The 25,094-nt window shown below is 44.5% G+C and overlaps 1 protein-coding gene across 1 annotated transcript in view; it reads left to right on the top strand.

Moving 5' to 3' along the window:
- The window catches only part of PAX8 (paired box 8), a 34,114-nt gene extending 14,074 nt beyond the window's left edge, over nt 1–20,040 (top strand). Inside the window, exons 5-11 of the mRNA XM_069766763.1 lie at nt 832–957; nt 2,420–2,595; nt 6,502–6,622; nt 7,560–7,748; nt 11,544–11,642; nt 15,067–15,156; nt 19,731–20,040. Coding sequence (XP_069622864.1) covers nt 832–957; nt 2,420–2,595; nt 6,502–6,622; nt 7,560–7,748; nt 11,544–11,642; nt 15,067–15,156; nt 19,731–19,807 — 878 coding nt within the window. The 3' untranslated portion in view covers nt 19,808–20,040. The remainder of the gene's footprint in view (nt 1–831; nt 958–2,419; nt 2,596–6,501; nt 6,623–7,559; nt 7,749–11,543; nt 11,643–15,066; nt 15,157–19,730) is intronic.
- Nucleotides 20,041–25,094: the final 5,054 nt, after the last annotated feature.

Below are 25,094 nucleotides of genomic sequence, written 5' to 3'. Positions count from 1 at the left end.
CTACAAATTAGCTGCATGCCCACAATGGAAAACCAAGAGTCAGCCTTAGATTTTTGATGTGGAAAATGCACAATAGGACACCCTTGGTGTGAACAAATCTATAGTATTCTGCGTTTTCATAAAATCTTATAAGGGCCAGTCTTTACGTGGATTCGAAGAAGTCAATAGAAGCAATAAATAGATCGCCCTCTAGTGGTGGCATAAGGTAGTCAAGAATGTACTGGGAGGGTAATAAGGAAGGAAATGGTCTCTTTACTTAAAGGGAATCTGTCACCAGGTTTTTGCTTTATAATCATAGAGCAAAATGATGTAGAGGAAGAGATCCTGATTCCAGCGATGTGTCACTTACTGGGCTGCTTGGTGCAGTTTTGATATAATCCCTGTTTTTTCTGCTGTAGGTGAGCAGTGGTCAGAATGCTGAGCTGTGTATAACCCTACCCATACCCCTGATTGGCAGCTTCCTGTGTATTGTCAGCAATCGGCCAATCAGTGTGTGTGTGTGTGTGGTTGCAAAGATTAGCTTGACTGATTTGCACGAAACACCTAGTCCTGCAGTGATAATCTCCTGCTGATAAAACACTAATTGTATTGATACTACAGCAAGCTGCCAAGCAAGTGACCCATCCCTGGAATCAGGGTCTCTGCATCTCCATTATGTTGCTCTCAGATTACATAGTAAAACCTGCTGGCAGATTCCCTTTAAGCAAGAACACACTGTATCCTGAAGCTGATGACAAAACATTCCAAATATTGGTCTTAGTGAATATAATTGGTTAATATCTACAAATGAGGAGCCAAATTGATGGATAATCTTGAGTATTTTTCTCCTAGTTCCAAGCTCAGCAGTGACACCTCCCGAGTCTCCACACTCGGACTCACTTGGATCCACTTACTCCATCAATGGTCTGTTAGGAATCTCTCATCCGTCTACAGATGGCAAACGAAAACTAGATGACAGTGAGTAGCATCCCCTGCCGTGTCCAGGAGACTACGTATTCCACAAGACTGGGCGCGATCATCACTAACATATATTAAAGGGAAGCTGGCGCTTGACTCAAGCTGCCCAAACCACTGGCATAATGGGTCAGTACGACTGCAGCCAAGTAGACTTCTCTCTGAAACGCTCCGGCATTTCTGACAAAATATAGGTAGATTCAGTGTCGGACTGGAGTCCCAGGGGTCCACCAGTAACAAAGATATTGGGGGCCCACTGCTCAGCTGTATGCATTCTTCATAAAACTTGCTTAAAATTCTATATATTAAGCTGAGTAATTTTTTAAATGAATGATGAGATGTTGCATTTATTTGCTCATGTGGGAGGCCCACCAGGGGATTCTTCTGTTACCCGACGTGCCAGTCCAAGCCTGGTTAAAAGATCGGGCCGGAGACGAGACTAATGACTCCAACCCCAACTTCTTCTCCCCGCATCTTCCAGGTGATCGACAGGTCTCTCGCTAAGTAAACATATGAAACAGATCTGTCAATCACATGTAGCAGCGCTGGCAGAAACCGGATCTTCTAACTATATTTTCTGCGAGACGCCAGACAGTTTCAGAGCAAAACATACCTGGCTGCAAACATGAACTAATTCATGCTGGACATGGTTTAGGTAGCATGAATCAAGTGACAGGTTCCCTTTAAAAACAGAATGTCAATTTACACTGCGGCAAAAGGCACACATAGGTTTGCATGGGAGCTGTATACACAAAATATTTTGCAATCATAATCAAGACTATTTGCAAAATTGCTTAGTATTTGTATGCAATGGAATTATAAACAATAATAAAGAGGGGAATTAAAAAGTATTTTTACCACTATAGCAACCTCTTGTCCCTAATTCATCATTTGCAGGGGGGTTATGCACTTTTATGGTATGGTATTTGCTGTCTATTGTGTTATATTTTTCATAATGGTGCAAATGGTTGATGAATTTGACACAAAGTAAAAAAATAGTCTTTATTTTTGTCTCTGACCTGTTTTGGTATTATTAAGCACAAAAAGTCTCACTTTTGGTAAAGTGGCGCAAACGTTGCACACAAATATCTCTGGTGCAATCTTTATTTAAAAATATATATATATATAAATAAATATATACAGTATATATATATATATATATATATATATATATAACCACTACATGGGTGACTAGAGTATATTTGCACCAAAGTTTTTAAAAGGTCACAAATGATGTATGTGACAAAAGCATTTAGGGAACCCCAGGCTCCATCGACAACAACGAATAAAATAGGTGAACTAAATCAGACTTTAAAAAAAAAAAAAGGCGTAAATTAAACGAAGAATTAGGCACAAATGAAAGACAGGTGAAAAACACAAAAACTAGACAATACAAATATATATAAAACAATAAAATGTAGGTGCCAGTGCAATAATAGCATTAACTCCTTGTTGGTTTTCCCAGGCGATCAGGACAGCTGCAGGCTCAGCATAGACTCTCAGGGCAGTGGCGGTCTGAGCCGGAAGCAGATGCGGACAGAAGCCTATATCCAGCACCCACTCGATGGACTGGAGTGCCCATTCCAGAGGCAGCACTTTCCTGAATCTTATCCCTCCGCCAGTCACAGCAAAGCTGAACAAGTGAGTAGTGTATACAGGTCCTTCTCAAAAAATTAGCATATAGTGTTAAATTTCATTATTTACCATAATGTAATGATTACAATTAAACTTTCATATATTATAGATTCATTATCCACCAACTGAAATTTGTCAGGTCTTTTATTGTTTTAATACTGATGATTTTGGCATACAACTCCTGATAACCCAAAAAACCTGTCTCAATAAATTAGCATATTTCACCCATCCAATCAAATAAAAGTGTTTTTTAATAACAAACAAAAAAACCATCAAATAATAATGTTCAGTTATGCACTCAATACTTGGTCGGGAATCCGTTGGCAGAAATGACTGCTTCAATGCGGCGTGGCATGGAGGCAATCAGCCTGTGACACTGCTGAGATGTTATGGAGGCCCAGGCTGCTTCAATAGCGGCCTTAAGCTCATCCAGAGTGTTGGGTCTTGCGTCTCTCAACTTTCTCTTCACAATATCCCACAGATTCTCTATGGGGTTCAGGTCAGGAGAGTTGGCAGGCCAATTGAGCACAGTAATACCATGGTCAGTAAACCATTTACCAGTGGTTTTGGCTCTGTGAGCAGGTGCCAGGTCGTGCTGAAAAATGAAATCTTCATCTCCATAAAGCATTTCAGCCGATGGAAGCATGAAGTGCTCCAAAATCTCCTGATAGCTAGCTGCATTGACCCTGCCCTTGATGAAACACAGTGGACCAACACCAGCAGCTGACATGGCACCCCACACCATCACTGACTGTGGGTACTTGACACTGGACTTCAGGCATTTCCTTCTCCCCAGTCTTCCTCCAGACTCTGGCACCTTGATTTCCGAATGACATGCAAAATTTGCTTTCATCAGAAAAAAGTACTTGGGACCACTTAGCAACAGTCCAGTGCTGCTTCTCTGTAGCCCAGGTCAGGCGCCTCTGCCGCTGTTTATGGTTCAAAAGTGGCTTTACCTGGGGAATGCGGCACCTGTAGCCCATTTCCTGCACACGCCTGTGCACGGTGGCTCTGGATGTTTCCACACCAGACTCAGTCCACTGCTTCCTCAGGTTCCCCAAGGTCTGGAATCGGTCCTTCTCCACAATCTTCCTCAGGGTCCGGTCTCCTCTTCTCGTTGTACAGCGTTTTCTGCCACATTGTTTCCTTCCAACAGACTTACCATTGAGGTGCCTTGATACAGCACTCTGGGAACAGCCTATTTGTTGAGAAATTTCTTTCTGGGTCTTACCCTCTTGCTTGAGGGTGTCAATGATGGCCTTCTTGACATCTGTCAGGTCGCTAGTCTTACCCATGATGGGGGTTTTGAGTAATGAACCAGGCAGGGAGTTTATAAAAGCCTCAGGTATCTTTTGCATGTGTTTAGAGTTAATTAGTTGATTCAGAAGATTAGGGTAATAGGTCGTTTAGAGAACCTTTTCTTGATATGCTAATTTATTGAGACAGGTTTTTTGGGTTATCAGGAGTTGTATGCCAAAATCATCAGTATTAAAACAATAAAAGACCTGACAAATTTCAGTTGGTGGATAATGAATCTATAATATATGAAAGTTTAATTGTAATCATTACATTATGGTAAATAATGAAATTTAACACTATATGCTAATTTTTTGAGAAGGACCTGTACATTATATGTGCAGTGTCAGACTGGGTCGGCAAAGGTCCAGAATCTTGGGGCCCACTGTTTAGCTACGTGACCCTGGCCCTAGTAAACAGATTTACTTTTGCTTCTATGTAATGTTAAGCTGATACTTTTTTCTGCACTTCTTCAGAGAGGCCCACTGGAGGATTCTCCTGTTCTCCCGTGGGCCAGTCCAAGCCTGTATATGTACATAGTAGCGCCCTGGTAAAATGTATAGAGCATTGATACATACAATACTATTTAATAATTTTAGGCCGGTGTGGAAAAAATGCTGCAAAGTAAGAATGCTTTTAAAAAAAAATAGAAGTGTTCATAGTTTTATTTTTGATTAATTAACAAAAATTCCAAAGTAAATGAATAAAAGAGGAATCTAAATCAAATGGGTATTTTATGTGACCATTCTTTACCATCAAAGCTGCATCAATTTCTCTAGGTCAGGGGTATGAGTAACCAATGTTACCAAACAGGTGATAATGATCATCATTTTCATATGTAGGTTGAAGCATAGTCATTAACTGAAACAGAAAAAACAGAGTAGGAGGCTTAAATGTGGGTGAGGAACAGTCAAAGGTGAGGTTGTGGAAGACAGTTTCATGTCAGAGGTCATACACCACAGCAACAAGACAAAGTCTGGGATTACAAGAAGAGACAGGATTACAAGAAGAGACAGAAGGATTCGCACAAGCGACATAAACACAAGATCTGTGGTTAGTTCTCCAAGATGTTTGGAACAACTTCCCCGCTGAGTTTCTTCAAAAACTGTGCACAACTGTGCCTAGAAGAATTGATGATTTAAAGCCGTCTTGAAGGCAAAGTGCGGTCACACCAAATATTGATTTGATTTAAATTTCTCTTTTGTTCAATCACTTTCTATTTTGTTAAAGGGATGTTGTCAGGCGAATTGATGCTGCCCAAACCAGAGGCAGGATGAATCGCAGCCTGGCTACATGATGGTAGCTAGGTATATTATGCTCTGATATACACATAGGAAAGAAAATATGCGGCACTCACCCCAATTCAGCAGTGGAAAGCGTGAATTTTAATGGAAAACATAAACAGATAAAAATCAGTTACAACATCAGGTAAGTAGGAGGGTGCGGTGTTGGAGCTTGGACGACAGCCGTTTCGCACAGCAGGTGCTTCGACGGTGCGACCTGGACCTGATGTTGTAACGGATTTTTATCTGTTTATGTTTTCCATTAAAATTCACGCTTTCCACTGCTGAATTGGGGTGAGTGCCGCATATTTTCTTTCCTATGTGTATATACGAACTATTGGATTTCATTTAGTATGCTGAGCACCAATACCCCCCAGCATGCGTGACGCCTAGAGCTCTGGATCCTACATTTTTTGTCCTGGCTTCTGAAAGCGGTATCGCTCTAGTGCCGTCCTGTTCTACAGTTCTATGCGGTATAATATTATGCTCTGAAATGATTCTTCGTGTCAGAGAAAATATACCTTGAAGATCTGTCCAGTAAGTATTGCCAGAGATGAGACTAGTCCAGCTACACCCCCCCCCAGCTATTCCCAGTGCCGCTGCAGGTGATTGACAGGTCTCTTGCTACGTCCATGTAAGGGCATGCAAGGGAAAGACCTGTCAATCATCTGTCACATTTTTCCCCACACCTGCCTAATACTTTTGCACAGTATTTTTCGTACACATATGTATCAGACGATCTACAGACATTTCTTAGATCAATATCATGTTACAACCACACTTACTATTTTACATCCATACTGTTACCAATCCGTGTAGTAATTTTGTCTTAAGTCCTCCGGTTTCTGTGAATATTCTTTTATTTAAAATAAAAAAAGTTGGAGATTCTGGCAAATCTGAAAATTTTGGGATATGATTTGCAAGAATCCCTTTGGCTGCCATTTTTCTGTCTTCTTTTGAGGGCTGGGAAGGGGTTTAAAAGCCATAAGCACGATATACCGATCTGTCCTAGGCCTGGGGAGCAGAGGCAGGGTAGGGACAGGTAAAGACGGCCTAAACAGGTCATTATATAATGTTAATTACTTTTAACCCCTTCCCTGCATTTATAATGCTTTGGTATCTGAAGAGACCTCAGAGCATAATAAATGTCTTTTCTGGGCACTTTCAATTAGGGCCAATTTTACTAGGACCGTATAAGATCAGCTGGTTAAAAATCGAGAGATTCTACCCAAAACTAATTTTAGGAGATTCACTCATCTCGAACTGTAAGCCTTTATAGGCAGGATTCCGATTTTATATAAAATGTAACTTATTGTCTGTCCTTTGATTTCAGGCCCTGTATCCGCTACCGCTGCTAAATAATGCAATGGACGAGGGGAAATCTGCGCTGACCGCTTCCAATGCTGCTCTAGGTAGAAATCTCTCCGCACACCAGGGCTACTCTGCTTTGTCAGGTAAGCTGAAAAATTGATACGATCTGGGCAAAATTTTTACAAAAGTTTCTAAACTTGAAGGATTTTTATAGAGCGGATACCCAGTTTAGGACCCCCATTAGTAGCCACATCAAAGAGTTGCGTCAAAGTTTTGCTCAAACTCTGGAGGAACCGGATCTTATACTGATCACTGATTTCAATGGGAGCTGTGTAATTCTTCTTCTCCGCCTGTGGGGGGCACTGCAGAGTTAGGTCCTGTTCACCTCATATTCGGGCAACACGTTTGTGACTCCGTCTGGGGTTCTTCCATCTGAAACTCTGGAAAAAAAAAAAAGAACACTCCCGGAAAGTACAAAGTGATTCAGTCTGCCTCCTTATAGTAAAGGGCTCCAACAGGGGCACGTCTGAATCCCCCTTTTTTAGGGGGTTCAAACGGAACTTCTGATAGAGTCAGAAATGTGTGTTCCTGTGTGTTACGAATAAGGCCTTATATCTGATTGCCGGGGGGTTCCGAGTGATTTGCTTATCATCAGGGATAATCGTTATTCCCCCAGGCTGCCACTTGTAAATCCCATGGATGTCATCAGGGACGGACTGGGAGTGAAATTCGGCCCTGGCATTTGAAAGCTCGTAGGCTGATGCTGTTCCTCCCCCCGATGCTCCATCTCAACAGCACCCTGAGGACCCCGATACCATTAACAGCATAGCAGTCAATGCAGCCCACGACTGGACCAGCCCACCTAGCATTAGCCAGAATTGCCAGATGGCCAGTCCAGCCTTGGATGCCATTATAAACATGTCAATACCATCGGCAATGTTCTGTTTCCATAGACCAAACTTTGTCATCATGTCAATTTCACACACGTCATCGGCATGTGACAATCCGCCACATCACTTTATTCCCTCATGTACCACGTTTTATTCATTGTAACACTTCCATTTCATTGCTCCATTGTAGAACTCTCATCTTTCACCATTAAGCAAGAGATCTCAGATAGCTCTAGCGCCAGCTCCACCCCGCCATCGCTGTATAGTCCCACGTTCCTGGACCTGCAGCCCATCGGATCAGCAGCTGCTGTTCCTGCTTTCAGTGCATTTTCTCATGCGTCCTCTGTGTACGGACAGTTCACCAGTCAGACGGTCACAGGTACGATCATGGGTGTCCGACCCGGGGAGTAATGTCGCCTGGATTTATTTAAATAAAGCCTATTAATTAAGTTATATTTGATACGCTGCCGATTTTGCATGTTTCCCCGCCTACAAAAAGTGGAGAGGTCTGTCATTTTTATCGTAGGTACACTTCAACTGTAAGACACAGAATATAAAAATAAAAACCAGAAAATCACATTGTATGATTTTTACATAATTTGCCTTTTATTGCATGAAATAAGTATTTGATCACCGACCAACCAGCAAAAATTCTGTCTTTCACAGATCTGTTAGTTTTTCTTTAAGAAGCCCTCCTATTCTGCACTCATTATCTGTATTAATTACACCTGTTTGAACTCGGTACCTGTATAAAAGACACCTGTCCACACAATCAATCACACTCCAACCTCCCGACCATGGCCAAGATCAAAGAGCGGTCATCTAAAGACACCAGGCACAAAATTGTAGACCTGCACAAGGCCGAGATGAGCAACAGGACAATAGACAAGCAGTTTGGTGAGAAAGCAATAACTGTTGGCACAATTATTAGAAAATGGAAGAAACACAAGATGACTCACAATTTTCCTCGGTCTGGAGCTCCATGCAAGATCTTGTCTCATGGGGTAAGGATGATTCTGAGAAAGGTTAGGAATCAGCCCAGAACTACATGGTAGGACTTGGTCAATGACCTGAAGAGAGCTGGGACCACAGTCTCAAACATTACTGTTAGTAACACACTACATTGTCATGGATTAAAATCCTGCAGGGCACGCAAGGCCCCCCTGCTGACACCAACACATGTCCAGGCCCGTTTGAAGTTTGCCAATGACCATCTGGATGATCCAGAGGAGGCATGGGAGAAAGTCATGTGGTCAAATGAGACCAAAATAGAACTTTTTGGTATCGAGACCACTTGCCGCGTTTGGAGGAAGAAGAAGGATGAATACAACCCCAAGAACACCATCCTAATAGTGTAGCATAGTGGGGGAAACACCATAATTTGGAGGTGCTTTTCTGAAAAGGGCACAGCACAACTGCACCGTATTGAATGGAAGATTAGGTCATGTATCACAAGATTTTGGCCAACAACCTCCTTACCTCAGTAAGAGCATCAAAGATGGGTCGTGGCTGGTTCTTCACGAAACACACAGCCAGGGCAACTAAGGAGTGGCTTCGTAAGAAGCATTTCAAGGTCCTGGAGTGGCCTAGCCAGTCTCCAGATTTAAACCCAATAGAAAATCTTAGAAGGGAGCTGAAACTCAATATTGCCCAGTGACCGCCTCGAAACCTGAACGATCTGGAGAAGATCTATATGGAGGAATGGGCCAAAATCCCTGCAGCAGTGTGTGCAAACTTAGTCAAGAACTACAGAAAATGTCTGACCTCTGTAATTGCAAACACAGGTTTCCGTAGCAAATATTAAAGAAGTTGTCCACTATTTGTACAACTTTTTGTCATACCCCTCGCTTGACCCCCATAAAATAATAAAGCTTACACTCACCTCCTGTACAGGCGCCCTTCCCACGGTGTTCGCAGTCAATCTCCCGTGGTGTTGTGACATCGGCGTCCAATTAGCACTGGCATCACTGCCCCCATCCTCAGACAAATCGAACATGAAGAGGAAGTCCGGGATCAGCTTCAGCCCAGACTTTCTCTTCATGATTGACTTATCTGAAAGCGGGGACAGTGACGCCAGCGCACAACACCGCTCAAGAGCCCCAGGGAGAATGACTGCCAAGTGTGGGAACAGCGCCGACATGGCAGGTGAGTATAGGCTTTTTTATTTTATGGGGGCCAAATGTTTTGATCAAGAAGGGGTTGTCCTAGTTGGGGACAACCTGTTTAAGTTGTTTTTATATTATATCAAATACTTATTTCAAGCAATAAAATGCAAAAGAATTATGTAAAAATCATACAATGTGATTTTATGGATTTTTTTTTTAAAGAATCTGTCTCTTACAGTTGAAGTGTACCTACGATAAAAATTACAGACCTCTCCATTCTTTGTAGTTGGAAAAACTTTCAAAATCGGTAGTGTATCAAATACTTATTTTGCCCACTGTGTCTGAAAAACAGGGTGGACAGCAGTGTGAGCAGCCTCTTCGTACCTCAGTACTTCTGGTGGAGTGTGCGCAGCCTATTAGCATATCTCCAGTATTAGATCAGACAGACAAGGTGGACAGCACTGTGAGCATCATCGTTTTGCCTCAGTATCCTGGTATTGCCAGTATTGGATCATATAGAGAGGGTGGATAGCAATGTGAGCAGGGTCATCTTACCAGAGCACCCCTTGTATCTCCAGGGTTATATCATAAAGATAGTGTGGGCAGCAGTGTCAGCAGCCTATTCTAACCTCCACACCCCTGGTATCTCCAGTATTAGATCAGCTAGACATTGTGGACAGCAGTGTGAGCAGCCTCTTCTTACCTCAGTACCCCTGGTATCTCCAGTATTAGATTAGTTAGAGAGGACAGCAGTGTGAGCAGCCTCTTCTTACCTCAGTACCCCTGGTATCTCCAGTATTAGATCAGATAGAGAGGACAGCAGTGTGAGCAGCCTCTTCTTACCTCCGCCCTTGTGGTATCTCCAGTATTAGATCAGATAGACAGCAGTGTGAGCAGCCTCTTCTTACCTCAGCACTCATGGTGTCTCCAGTATAAGATCAGATAGACATTGTGGACAGCAGTGTGAGCAGCCTCTTCTTACCTCAGCACTCGTGGCATCTCCAGTATTAGATCAGATAGACATTGTGGAGAAAAACAGCAAGGATCCGATATGATAGGACAGATCTACAAGGATCGCTCAAAGAATAAATCCAAATCCAGCATTGAGAGATAATCAATGTATTATAATATAAAATATATCTGTTAATGATAATTATTAATAATCTATAATTAAAAGAACCTAGAATAAAAATAACACATACAATGACCAGCAATAGTTATAATATAAAGTGCAAGTGTTCAGTAAATCAATGCTTATATAAAAAGGTTTGATCTCACCAGTCACCACTGTGTCATGATGAACCAATATCGTCCAAGCAGGATTACAGCAGCAGAATATAACAGGGACCATAATATTATAGCCTGTCATTGTGCCCCATGTGTTGCCCCTGTGTACCCAAGTATAATACTGCCTTAATAGTACCCCAAAAAAGGCTGTAGCCCTCCCTAAACGTTTCTTCCTCCATATGGAGGAATCATCAGGGGAGATTATGAACTGTAAGGGTATAGGGTATAAAGGAGCATAGGTAGAGTTCCTGCAGTGGCAAGAAGCTCCAGAAATGGGTCTAACCAGTCACGTCAGAACCCTCAGTAAAGATGTGGTCATTTCTAACCTGCACTGGACTGGGGGACTCTGGGTACTTGATATGGGAACCATGATGGATTTCAAACATGAGGCCTAGCGAGTCTTAGCGATGAGCAAACGTGCTCAGATAACGTCTTATCCGAGCATGCTCGAGTGTTATCTGAGCATCTGGGAGTGCTGGTATATTATGTTCGAGTCCCTGCGGCTGCATGATTTACGGCTGTTAGGGAATCCTCACATGTGTTCAGGCGGTCTAACAAACAGGCAATCCCGCATGTGTTCAGGCTGTCTAACATCCACAAATCATGCAGCCGCAGAGACTCGAACATAATATACAAACACTCCCAGATGCTCGGATAACACCCGAGGGTGCTCGGATAGGACTTTATCCGAGCACGTTCGCTCATCACTAGTCACGATCTCTACATAATGGCATAGCGATTGGGGAAGTATGTCATACTAATAACTGTCTATTCTTTACCAGGGCGCGATGTTGTAGGATCCACATTGCCGGGTTACCCTCCACACATACCAAGCGGGCAGGGAAACTATGCCTCATCTGCAATTGCTGGAATGGTTGCTGGTATGTAATCTACCGCTGCTCACCATAGTTATTGATGAGGGATCGGGCTCGGTTTTAGAGTAATACATAATTCTAATCAACGTTAGCAAGAAAAAAATTCATGACTTTTAAGTCTCATTCCAAGATGCCCACTTTTCGGCACGGTTTTGCAAAATCCCACCCCCTTTGGATGAGACTTACTATATAGTAATATGGCCCTAAGTCTTAGGCCTCATTCACATGTCTGTGTTGCAGGTACATGTATCCGTTATAATCTACGGTGACGTTTTTTTTTTGTCTCCACGGATGACAATGGCCAATACAAGTGTATGGGTCACGGACATACAGATGACGCACTCTTCCACCGAGTGCGTCATCCACTTCTCACCATTTTTTTTCACGTACGTATTTAATCACTGATGTGGGAATGAGGCCATGGAGCCCCGATGACTTCAGTCACATGGAGGGTCGGTCCCCTGGAGATGGAATTGTTGCTAATTTGCAGCTACAGATTTTCCTATAAGTTTTGCGAAAAAAAAGAAAAAAAAAGAAAAATGCTTTCGAAATCTTCACTTGCAGATTCTACAGTGGGTAATCTGAAGCAAATTCTGCAACAATTAGGATTTGTTACGGATTTTGACTTGACTATCCAAGACAATGGAGAAATCTGGAATAAATCATCAACAAAAATTGATGTGAAAGGTGGTGGACATCTTCAAATCCGCGGCATGTCAATTTTTGTTGATGGAATTTCTCAGTGTATTCTACTGGGAATTTTCCATCTAATAATCCACCCGGAATAATCCCCGGCAATGCCGGTTTGCATGGGCTCACCCTAATAACACTATTTAGGAAGACCCTACTGCCTGTATTGAATTAGACCCCTGTAACCTACAGTAAGGCTGGTTTCACACATCCGGCATTCATAGTCTAAGTACGGACTATGGACTACGATGAACCGACCACGGTTTTCCTGACCGATAGGCAATTATGAGGCTGTTGACTTGGGGTCAGGAGGCCCGCATCCAATCCAAATGTCGGAGTCTGTACTTGGACCATGAATGATGGATGGATGAAACATCAGGCAAATAAAAAAAAGTCAAACATGGTGGTCACCACTAAGACAGGAGAAGCGCAGTTTAGACAAGATGTCTCGACCCTCCTGGACCTCAAAAGTTCTTAAATGATAATTTTTTTCTGTCCATTCAATGGGTTAAAGAACAGATCTGTAGCAAATCTGAGGTAACATCTATGTTAATGGTGGCATTTTGTGCATCGCTTGTCCCAATCCGTCATCTATTGTCGTTAATGTAGGATTTATGGCAGATCCAAACGCTTAATTCATTTTGGATCTTGTCCCTCTGGTCTTCTAGTACTGTATTAGTTCCCAACACTGAATACGTTCCCATGGGGACATTTGGACAAAACATAAGCGTAGACCTGTCCGACACTGCGCAGTTTATAAATGAAGATGTGTTTTTGGAGGGGTTTGACCCCCGGTGACCTTTGCAGGTAGATTTAAATGGAAAAGAAATGCAGAACCGGCGGGTCCCTCACCCACTCGGCTCACATCTCCGGAACCTGCTGAGCCAGCGTGTTACTGTGTTACCACGGAGACGCGCTTAATGCAGCGTTAAAAATATAAAGTACTTCTACCCCCCTCCCCGGCTCCCCACACCCGCGTGCACACCCTCCTTCCTCTCCTGGAGCGTGAAATGAGATTGGTCAAGATAAATAAAAAAGAGCAGTTATATTTTAACTGTGTGTGCGAAAGACGGATTTGTTCCCAACCGCCTGTAATCTACATGCCCATACATGCACAAGAAGGACAAATTATCTGCTACGGGCCATATAAAACATCCCCCCGGATGGCGGGAGAAGAGTGTCGGACCGGTGACTCATTTACTCCTTTCATCTAACCTGCAGATGGTCACAGAGTCAGTGGCGGACATATTTAAGCCCGATATACCTACCGATATACTGCCAACACAAGAGGAGTCAGATCTTTCCATTTTTATCTGGTTGGCCCCATAGCAGGTGCAATTCTTCGCAACGCGTCAAAATATAGGATAAGGCCAACTTTGGCCTTGGCTTAACAGACTGAAGAATGCACTCGTCTGGTCCAATTAAGATGGAAATAGGTGGCATCATCTCCTGCACCTGCCCAGTACGTGGAGCCAGTGATAGCCTCTAGGTGACTGGTCCGAAAAGTTCAACATTGATGAAAACTTAGCCTAGGGGTAGGTTCACACGACAGTATAAAAAAAATCATCCTGAAAAGTGGGACGATTTTTGGCTTACAAATACTGAGGTAAAATACTGACCAAATACTGAATGTGTGAAAGTGGCCTGAGACTGTTGGGTTTAGGCCAGGAGACCCGCGGACGGTCCGTACATCACAGTCCGTTCTTGGACCATGATACACAGTTTGTGGCAGGAATCTGACGATTACACAAATTTACAAAGCTCCTCACTCGTCTAGTACGTAATAATTTTGTATTAAGTAAAATTAAAAAAGACATTGTGATTTAAATGAAAAAAAACATTAAAATACCCGTTGCTACACCTGCCCTCAGGTCGTGTGTGGTCTTGCAGATAAGGCCTCATTCAGACGTCTGTTTTTCTCGCAAATATAAAAAAGGAACAGATTATTCCGGTCAGACCATTAATCAGAATTTGGTCCGAGTGTCATCAGTTTTTCTTGTATGTAAAGGAAAAAAAAAAAAGTTTCTTCACCTTCTCCATTCTGTCAGTCCGTGAAAATTGGACCAAACTGATGTCATCCGAGTCCAGTCCAATTTTTTTTCCACGGACCCTTAGACTTGAATTGTCGATTTTGCTCTGACGCTTGGATCAAAATCGAACAATTTTCCGAGGATTGTTCGGTTCGAGGAAAGAATCGGACATGTGAATGGCCGCATAGACCATGACAGGTGTGAAAAACACGGATAGCGCTTGTACGAGAAAATTGGATGTCTGAACGAGGACTTAGTCTCATTCTTCATTTCGACAGAGCTGAGCTGCAATTCCAGGCACAACCATTGGACAAGTGTGGCGCTGCTTCTAGAAGAAAGCCGCCTTGTCTTCCGAATCCTGTACACCCCTTCTCTGACCCATCTTGCATCTAGTGAGGTCTTACTTAATGCAGTCATTTAATAAAATGGTGATGGCTGTTTAGCAGGGTACATGGCGGATATATTAGAAATCGGATTTCGGTATTATGGATACATCTGGCCTGTCTGTAGATGGAGGGGGAGACAAGGTGCTCCATCTTTGTAGACGTATGGTCACATTTCCTTCTGTATGAGGTAATAATTTCCAGCGCCCTGGCAGCGGCGGTCCGCGGCGTGCAGGAGGGGGCTATGAGGACGACGTTGGCTGCGGTGCTCTGGGTGAGATGTTACTACTTCTGTTCCATCTGACCTGACAGTTCTTGTTTTCTCAGCAGGAAGCGATTACTCCGGTAATACTTATAGCCATGGGGCCTATGCGGCATATGGAGACAGTTGGCGGTTCCCCGGCTCCAGCCTCCTAAGTGAGTACATTAAATATAATAGGATTTTCTCCGCACTCATTCACAAAAAGGACATCGGTGTAAGCCAGGTACAATCACTCCCAACATCTTCATCGCTTGCTGCAGGAGAATGCTGGCACCGCTTCTCCTGGTGTGGGACTGGGCGCTTACTGGGAATTGCGGGAACAGAAACAGGCACAGGGGGGCTGATGTATATAAGCCGCACATTATAACCAACACATTACCTACTGGCAGTTTTCTCTGCAAGTTTTCTCCGTCCGTCAATCATCAGATGAAGAGCAGGGATGGGTGGGCTTATTATTATTATTATTTATTTATATAGCACCATCGATTCCATGGTGCGGTACATGAGAAGGGGTTACATCAAAATATAAATATCACTTACAGTAAACAAAACTAACAATGACAGACTGGTACAGAGGGGCGAGGACCCTGCCCTTGCGGGCTTACATTCTACAGGATTATGGGGAAGGAGACAGTAGGTCGAGGGTTGCAGTAGCTCCGATGGTGTTGAGGTGGCTGTGTGGTCTTTACAGGCTGTAAGCTTCCTTAAAGAGGTGGGTTTTCAGGTTTGTTTTGAAGGATCCAAAAGTAGTGGATAACCGGATGTGTTGGGGCACTGAATTCCAGAGGATGGGTGATATTCAAGAGAATTCTTGGAGGCGATTAGGTGAGGAGCGAATAAGTGTGGAAGAGAGAAAGAGGTCTTGGGAGGACCGGAGATTACGTGAGGGAAGATATTGAGAAATAAGCGTGGAAATATATGGAGGAGAAAGGTTATGGATGGCTTTGTAGGTCAGTGTTAGTAATTTAAACTGGATACGCTGGGAAATTGGGAGCCAGTGAAGGGATTTGCAAAGAGGTGAAGCAGGAGTGTAGCGAGGAGAGAGATTAATTAGTCGGGCAGCAGAGTTAAGGATGGACTGGAGGGGTGCGAGAGTGTTAGAAGGTAGGCCACAGAGGAGTATGTTGCAGTAGTCGAGGCGGGAGATGATTAGGGCATGCACAAGCATTTTGGTAGAGTGTGGGTTAGGGAAAGGACAGATTCTGGAAATATTTTTGAGCTGGAGGCGACAGGAGGTGGCGAGAGCTTGGATGTGCGGTTTGAAGGAAAGGGCAGAGTCAAGGGTTACTCCGAGGCAGCGGATTTTGGGGACAGGGGAAAGTGTGATTTCATTTATTTTAATAGATAGAGCAGGTAGGGAAGATATGCGTGATGGATGAAAGATAATGAGTTCAGATTTGTCCACATTGAGCTTGAGGAAGCGAGAGGAGAAGGAGGATATGGCCGATAGACACTCTGGGATTCTGGAGAGCAGAGTGGTGACATCTGGGCCAGAGAGGTAGATCTGAGTGTCATCAGCATAGAGGTGGTACTGGAAGCCATATGACCTTATGAGTTGTCCCAGGCCGAGTGTATAGATTGAGAAGACTAAGGGTCCTAGGACAGAGCCTTGGGGCACTCCAACAGAGAGGAGGCGAGATGAAGAGGTAGTATGGGAGTAGGAAACGCTAAATGTGCGGTTGGAAAGGTATGAGGAGATCCAGGATAGGGCGAGGTCTTTGACCCCAAAAGGAAGAGAGGATCTGTAGTAGGAGGCAGTGGTCAACTGTGTCGAAGGCAGAGGACAGGTCTAGGAGGAGGAGTATAGAGAATTGTCTGTTAGCTTTGGCTGTAACTAAGTCGTTAGTAATTTTGGTCAGGGCAGTCTCAGTGGAATCGTGGGGACAGAAGCCAGATTGTAGGTTGTCGAAGAAAGAGTTAGATGCAAAGTGAGAGGAAAGTTCAGCATGGACATGCTGCTCAAGGAGTTTGGAAGCAAATGGGAGCAAGGATATGGGGCGATAGCTGGATAAACCGCTTTGGTCAAGAGATGGCTTTTTGAGGATAGGTGTGATTGTGGCATGTTCGAAGGCAGAGGGGAAGGTACCAGAAGTTAGTGAAAGGTTGAAGAGATGGGTTAAAGATGGGATTAGTGTGGTGGTGAGGTTGGGGAAGAGGTGGGATGGGGTCAAGTGCACAAGTAGTGAGGTGTGATTTGGAGAGAAGATGAGCAAGCTCCCCTTCAGTGATTTTAGAGAGGGAACTTATGGGGTTTGGGCATTGGTCTCTCATACAAAGGGGTTGTGGTTGTTGGCCAACAAAGACTTGCCTTGTTTGGTTGATCTTATTTTTGAAGTGCGTGGCAAAGTCCTCACCAACGATTAGGGAACTCAGAGGGGGCAGTGGTGGGCGGAGGAGGGAGTTAAATGTGTTGAACACCTGTTTGGGGTTGTGGGATAAGGAAGATACGAGGGTTGTGAAGTAGGCCAGTTCAGCAGAAGTGAGAGCTGATTTGAATGCCAGTGTTGCTTGTTTGAGTGCAGTGAAATCATCTTGTGAATGTGTTTTCTTCCAACGCCGTTCTGCAATTCTGGATACTCGCCGAAGCTTTTTAGTGATGTTATTGTGCCAGGGTTGTCTATTGATTTGTCGCACTCTGCTATGCATGACAGGGGCGACCGTGTCAATAGCTGATGCGAGCGTGGCATTGTAGAAATCAGTGGCACTGTCTGTGTCGTGGAGTGAGGATATAGAGGACAGTGGTAGGATAGAGTCAGAAAGAGTGTGAGTGTGTAGGTGTGCGAGGTTCCTGCGTGGGTGCGCATGTTGCTGGACATGGGTGACAGGTGAGGAGGACAGGTATGAGAAAGTGAGTAGATGGTGGTCAAATAGAGGGAGAGGGTAGGTTGTGAAGTTAGATAGGGAGCATAAACGGGTGAAGACCAGGTCTAATGTGTGTCCGTCTGTGTGGGTGACTGAGTAAGTCCAAAGGATGAAGTAAGGGACAGGAGTTTGGAGGCTGCTGACTGGTGGGTGTCAATGGGGATGTTGAAGTCACACATGATGGTGGTGGGAATGTCAGCAGACAGAAAGTGAAGGAGTCAGGTGGAGAATTGGTCAATAAAGGCAGTGGCTTATCCTAGAGATCATGAATATCAAACAGTCCTGGCTCACGGTGCATTGTAAATTGAGTAAATTTTCACAAAAAAATACACCGAGGGAACATATAAGGCGTCTGTCACTACCTTATGCAGGCCTCACATAGGAAGACTCTTTTATATGGAATCCGTCTGTAGCTTTTGGCTATGTAATCTGACAGCAGCATGATGTAGGGGCAGAGACCCTGATTCCATAGATCTATCAGTTGCTGGGCTGTGCTTTGCCATTTCACTACAATCAGTGTTTTATCATCAGGAGATTATCACTACAGGACTTGGTGTCTCCTAGTTCAACCCCTCCCCCACTACTGACTGGCTGCTTTCTGTCACTATAAACACAGAAAGGTGCAAATAAGTGGTGTTGGCGGGGTTATATACAGGTCAGCATTCAGAGCTCTGCTATATCTATAGCAGAGAAAACCGAGAAAACCATGACTATTACAACTGCTGCACCCAGTAAACTAAAGGACACATCACTGGAATCAGAGTCTCTGTCTCTACAACATGCTGCTGTCAGATTACATAACACAATCTTGCTGACAGATTCCTTTAAAAATGTAGCTTATCTGATAAATATCCGTCCTTCTCAGGCTCCGTCCTCACTGCTGATGTCTGTAACAGAGGCCACCACGCTCTGTAAGATCTGTTGTACAACCAATATCCCTGGTACCTGACAGCCTCCATCGATTTATAATGGGGCCCGTTGTTTTGACAAGGAGAAAGCGCTTTTGATCGGAGCATTCACTTGAGCCTTGAAGCTTAGGGGCATCCGCAGATATCATTTTCTCACCTATTTAATGGATATAACCTACATCTTAGTTGATAAAAGCAGTAAATTAATGTGTACGCCAGCTCATATCTTAGCATAATAAAGACTGGACACATCTTATTTGAAAATAAAAACAGACACTCATTTTTTTTATATGAAGGGAGTGCCAGTCTTTTCTTTTCATATGATTTAGGGCACCATCCCTGTACATGAGCGCCAGCCCCCTACATAAGCCCCATCCCCACACAGGAGACTCATCCCTGCACAGGGGCACCATCCCTGCACATGAGCACCATACCCATACAGGAGCACCATCACTGCACAGGGGCACCCCATCCATGCACAGGGGCACCATCTCCGTACAGGAGTATCATCCCTGCACATGAGCACCATACCCATACAGTAGCACCAACACTGCACAGGGGCACCCCATCCCCACACAAGAGACTCATCCATGCACAGACGCACCATCCCCGTACAGGAGCACCCTCACTGCACAGGGGCACCCCATCCATGCACAGGGGCACCATCTCCGTACAGGAGTATCATCCCTGCACAGGGGCACCATCTCCGTACAGGAGTATCATCCCTGCACAGGGGCACGCCATTCATGCACAGGGGCACCATCACTGCACAGGGGTACGCCTTGACGCCATCCATGCACAGGGGCACCATCACTACACAGGGGCACCATCCCCACACAGGGGCACCCCCCCACATGAGCACCATGTGTTTCCTACAGTGCCAAGTGGACGACTTTCACTTCCCATACTTACTAGTCCCATCATTGACCCTGGCTAACATTATCCCTTTTACTTCCCAGGTTCTCCTTACTACTACAGCTCCACTGCAAGGACCGCACCACCTCCGACCACCGCCGGGGCATATGACCTCCTGTAGTTTCCCCAGATGCTATTCTTGTAGCACCGTCACCATGACCCGGCTCCAGGAGATCAGCTTGGCTTGTTACGGTTCTGCCAACGCCACGAACAACATGGACTATACCTTATTATGTGTAACGACGAAGCAGGGAAGACTCGTGTAATTGCATACGTTTGGTAGAAGACAGACGTACAGCCGGCCCGGGCCCACACGGCATGCTACAACTTTCTCTTAATAAAATAGTTATTCCCGACACTGGATAAAGTACTGCACCAATGAAACGTACCGTAGCAGCGGCGTTCCTGCCTGCGGCCACCATTGAGCACCATTCAGACGCCATATATAGCTGTAATCTACATGACTTTTCTGTGCCGATCCTAATTTATAATCTGGCGTAGTCTTATACTCACAGGGGGAAGGAGAGATTTGGGGTCCAGATAGTAGAGCAGCACAGTACCGGAAGAACAGAAGATATTTCCTAAATTTAATCCACAGTTAGTAAAAACAACACATCACACATGGCAGGGGTAATCCATTGCAGATTCTGTCAGGGATTTTGTTGCAGATTTGCTGTGGATTTCCCCATCACAATGTGTAGTGAAAATGTGGATTTAAAATCAGTCAATTTCCACTAAGAAATGTTTTCTTGTCGCGCCAATGAGACTTGCCAGTACTGTAGTACACCGATTTACTGCCCGCTAACCCAAATGGAAAATTCATGGCATATCTGCTATGTGCACATAAATCGCATACTCCAGAGCTGCACTCACAATTCTGCTGGTTGCTATTAGAATCTGTGAAAAGCATGAGCGAGCATCTGTAGTGCAGTGGGACAGTAAAGGTGTGTTTGGAGGAGTCGAGAATCGGAAGAACGCGATTATCAGCCCACGTAAAGGTGCCAGTGATCACCCGATGAACAAATAACACGCTCGTTTGTCAGGTGACTATCATTTATGCTAGCATAAAAAAATAATTGTTATCGGCAGCACATCACCCTGCGTAAACAAGCTGTCGACAGCCTGATACTGTACAGGAGAGAAGAATCATTCCGTTCCCTTCATTATTTATCGGCAGCACATCACCCTGTGTAAACAAGCTGCAGACAACCTGATGCTGTACTGGACAGAACAATCATTCCATTCCCTTAAGTATTTATCGGCAGCACATCACCCTGTGTAAACAAGCTGTCGATAACATGATACTGTATGGGGATAGGACAATCATGCCGTTCCCATCAGTATTATCGGCAGCGCATCACCCTGTGTAAATGTGCTGTCGATAACATGATACTGTAACAATCGTTATGTCCCCATCAGTACTGGTCAGCCTGTGCATACAGATTAAACAATAAACGAGCACTAAATGACTTATACATAGTTTATTGGCGCTCGTTACTGGGCTGTAATTGGCTCGTCTAAGCGGACCTTAAATTTCCCTACCGCTGCATCCTACATTTGGGATTCACCGACCGACCCAATCTCACCAACCTCCTAGGCGTATATGAGGCTGTCCGGTTTGTGCGAGGAGACCTGCGGGCCGTCCGTGCGAGGAGACCTGCGGGCCGGCCGTGCGAGGAGACCTGCGGGCCAGCCGTGCGAGGAGACCTGCGGGCCGTCCGTGCGAGGAGACCTGTGGGCCGTCCGTGCGACGAGACCTGCGGGCCGTCCGTGCGAGGAGACCTGCGGGCCGTCCGTGCGACGAGACCTGCGGGCCGTCCGTGCGAGGAGACCTGCGGGCCGTCCGTGCATCACGGTCCAAGTACACCAGACATATGGATGTGGGATTCGGGCCTATATCAGATCACTATTTAGTTCCTGGCGTCAAGATGACACCTGGAGATTAGAGCCCGGAGAATCCAGCGCTGGTTACAGCCATAATGTGACTTTAGAAATAAACACAAACATTTGCGAAGTTTTATTACAACTTTTTTTTCTGTAGGTTTTATCTTTATGTTAACCGGAAAATGAGTTTTCATGTGAACGTAAGTAATGAAAATGAGGAAGTACTATTTGTAGGCACAGGTATGAAATCTGCCTGCGGGAAGGCTGCAGTCATTCTGACGACCGCCATTGATAATTTACTGCACAAACACTTGGTTGTTTATTATAATAACCCGGATTTATTGCAGTTCTATATATCCTAAATGGGACGCACTTCCAAGTATTCTCAGTGCGGGTGCAAATTATCCAGAATGGGAAATAATCTAAAATTCCCCCCAAAATTTTTGGCTTCCAAAAATGTAAACATCTAGAATCTATATATAAAAAAAAGCAACAAAGTAACAAAAAAAAAACAGGGATGGTTTTCTACCTGTAGACATTTTTACCTCAAGCCTGGGGACGGGCAAAATCTGTGATTTCTCTTTCGCTGTGTGATAACGTTGGGATCCGCCCGGAGGACCACAGGAATATATATATACGGTATATACGGGGTGGTGCTCCTCCTACGGGACTTTCTCCACCGGAACGGTTTGTAAATAATTGGAAAGAGATAAAACACAATGTACAGAAATTATTTGTAAGATAACATATTTTAAATAAATAAGCATGATGAAATAATATGGCTCCTGGTCTTCATGGATATAGGGGAATACAAGAGGATGTGGAAAAAAAAATAACTATAATATTCCCAAAAAAGGGGGGTCTCTGCTTTGCACAATAAAAAGTCATGTGACAATAAGCTGATCACTAGCTGATCCCCAGTGATCAGCTGTACTTTGTGCATTTCCCTGCAGTGCCCCCACTGGGGAATTGGAGCATTACAATGTACCCACTTAAAAGGACCCTGTCAGCACAAAATGACTGTTCAAACCAAGTACTGTCGCTCGTTACTCCATGATGTGGCCAAATATTTAAGTGCCCCTTCCTACCTACTTGTTTTCTCTTTATGTTCACCCCTCACCTCTTCTTTGATTGACAGCTCTGGCTTTATAGAACCAGAGAAGATCGGAGATAGATGGAAAAGTAAACTAAAAACGTTTGGCTACGTCATGGTGCACCAATCGCCTGCACTTGGTTTGGACAGTCCGTCTGTGCAGATTTCCTGTAATTGTAGCAGCAACAACAAAAAAAGGCCATTAATACCAATGGTGGTCCCACACCATCCCATTTATCCAATGCTATATAGGATGGTGGCGCTCCGTCAGGTTGCATCCTTGTCACCGGTTATAAAGCAGACGTAGCGTTAGACATTTTGCAGCGCCCGTGTTGGGCATGACACCGCTATTGAGCAAATAGGACCAAGCTGCAATACCACGCGCAGCCACTACAAAGTGTATGGCGCTGTGCAGAGTTGAGGACATGGCGCTCATCAGACCCCTTCAATCAGCTGTTGAGGGGCTAAAAATGTGACCCAAACCAATCTGATACGGACGGCCTAGATGAGCTGTGTATAGAATGCTTTTGTGACACATTAATAATATGTGGTGTAGATAGACTCCTCAACATGGAAATTGCAACGCCAAGAAGCAGCATGAGCCATAGGGTTATGCCAATCGATGAAGTAGGTGGTGTCGCTAAAATCTGCACATTTACAACATTTGTATCACCTAGCTCCAATATGAGGCATAAAAACCCAATTAAAAGCAAAGTGTTTTTATGGCAGGCGAAACCTCAAAAATAGCATCAAGTCTTGTGGGATGATTGTGCGTCGCCTTCTGTTGGTCGATCACCACTTTCCATAGTCTGAAGGGGACAAAATTATTAATCTGAGGGACCTTGGATTATCACAGGTTGCATTGAGATGTCAGCACTGTTCACCGTTGTGTGTCCCAGTGGTTGGAAAGACGACAGGCGATACTCGGGATGGACGGCGCGCCAGACTAGAGATCTACTTTGTACTGAAAGGGAAATGTCACATGCGGAACCTAAGACGTCAGTGTCTACACGAACCATCAGAAGGCGTCTGAGTGACATTGGGCTACGAGACAGACGTCCAGCCACAGGTGTCCGCTGACCTCACACCACCGCCCTCAAAGGCTGTCGTGGCGCAGAGCAAGATGGCAATAAAGGCTGGAATGGAGGCCCGTCCTCTTCAGCGAGGAGTCTCACTTCTGTCTCGAACACAATGGTTGATGGACATTTGTCTTGAGACCACATGGGCAATGTCATGAAGAGGTCTTCATGAGGGAACGTCACTCCGGTCCGGCTTCTGGGTACATGGTGTGGGGTGGCAAAAATATACAGTAGCCGGACCCCTACAGTGCAGGAACACCAACAGCTTGGTGTTGCATTAATTTGTTTGTGGCCCAGTAGTTTCTCCTAAGTCATCAGGAGCAGTTTATCAACATGATACCACTAGACGGCATGTCGCTCGTGCTACTGTGAGCAGTCTTTGTGGCCTAAATGTTCAAGATACTAGCAGTCCAATATGATTAACCACTCTTTTGGCACAAATTATATTACCACGTCAATTTACCAGTTGGTGCAATAGATTCTAAGGAAACCACCAGACTCGGCATTCATGATCTGCAGGTTTCGGAGTCTGTGTAGTAGAATAATGAATCGAAGGGGGCGAGTTCAAAATAATAGCAGTGTGGGGTTCAATTAGTGAGGTCAATCATTCCGTGAAGAAACAGGTGTGAATCAGGTGACCATAATTTAAGGGTGAAGCCAGGACATGTTGTACATGCATTTCTCATTGAAAGCCTGAGAAATATGGGTCGTTCGAGACGTTGGTCAGAAGAACAAGGTACTTTGATTATAAAGTTGATTGGAGAGGATAAAACTTATAAAGAAGTGCAGACAATGACAGGCTGTTCAGATAAACTGGTCTCCAATGCTTTAAAATGGAAAACCAGAGAGACAAGGAAGAAAATGGAAGACTACCATTCGAAAGGATGGAAGAATAGCCAGAATGGCAAAGGCTGAGCCAATGATCAGCTCCAGGAGGATCAAAGACAGTCTCAAGTGTGAAGCTAATCTCTTAGCAAGAAGTCCCGCAAAGTCCCACTGTTAAAAAAAAAAAAAAAAAAAGATGTGTACTGAAGCGGATACAATTTGCCAACAAACACATCAACTGGCCTAAAGAGAAATGGAGAAACATTTTCTGGACTGATGAAAGTAAAATTCTTCTTTTTGGGTCCAAGGGTCGCAGGCAGTTCATCAGACGACCCCCAAACTCTGCACTGAAGCCACAGTACACCCTGCACACAGTGAGGCATGGTGGTGCAAGTATGACGACATGGGCGTGTTTCTCTTACTATAGTGCCGGACCTATTGACCGCATACCAGGGATCATGGACCAGTTTGCATACATTAAAATACTTGAAGAGTATGCTGAAAAGGATATACCCTTGAAATGTGTG

Source organism: Ranitomeya imitator, chromosome 4, assembly GCF_032444005.1.
Source record: "Ranitomeya imitator isolate aRanImi1 chromosome 4, aRanImi1.pri, whole genome shotgun sequence".
Lineage (NCBI taxonomy): Eukaryota > Metazoa > Chordata > Amphibia > Anura > Dendrobatidae > Ranitomeya > Ranitomeya imitator.
The sequence above is the reverse complement of the archived record's forward strand: the minus strand, read 5'-3'. Positions and strand labels throughout refer to the sequence as shown.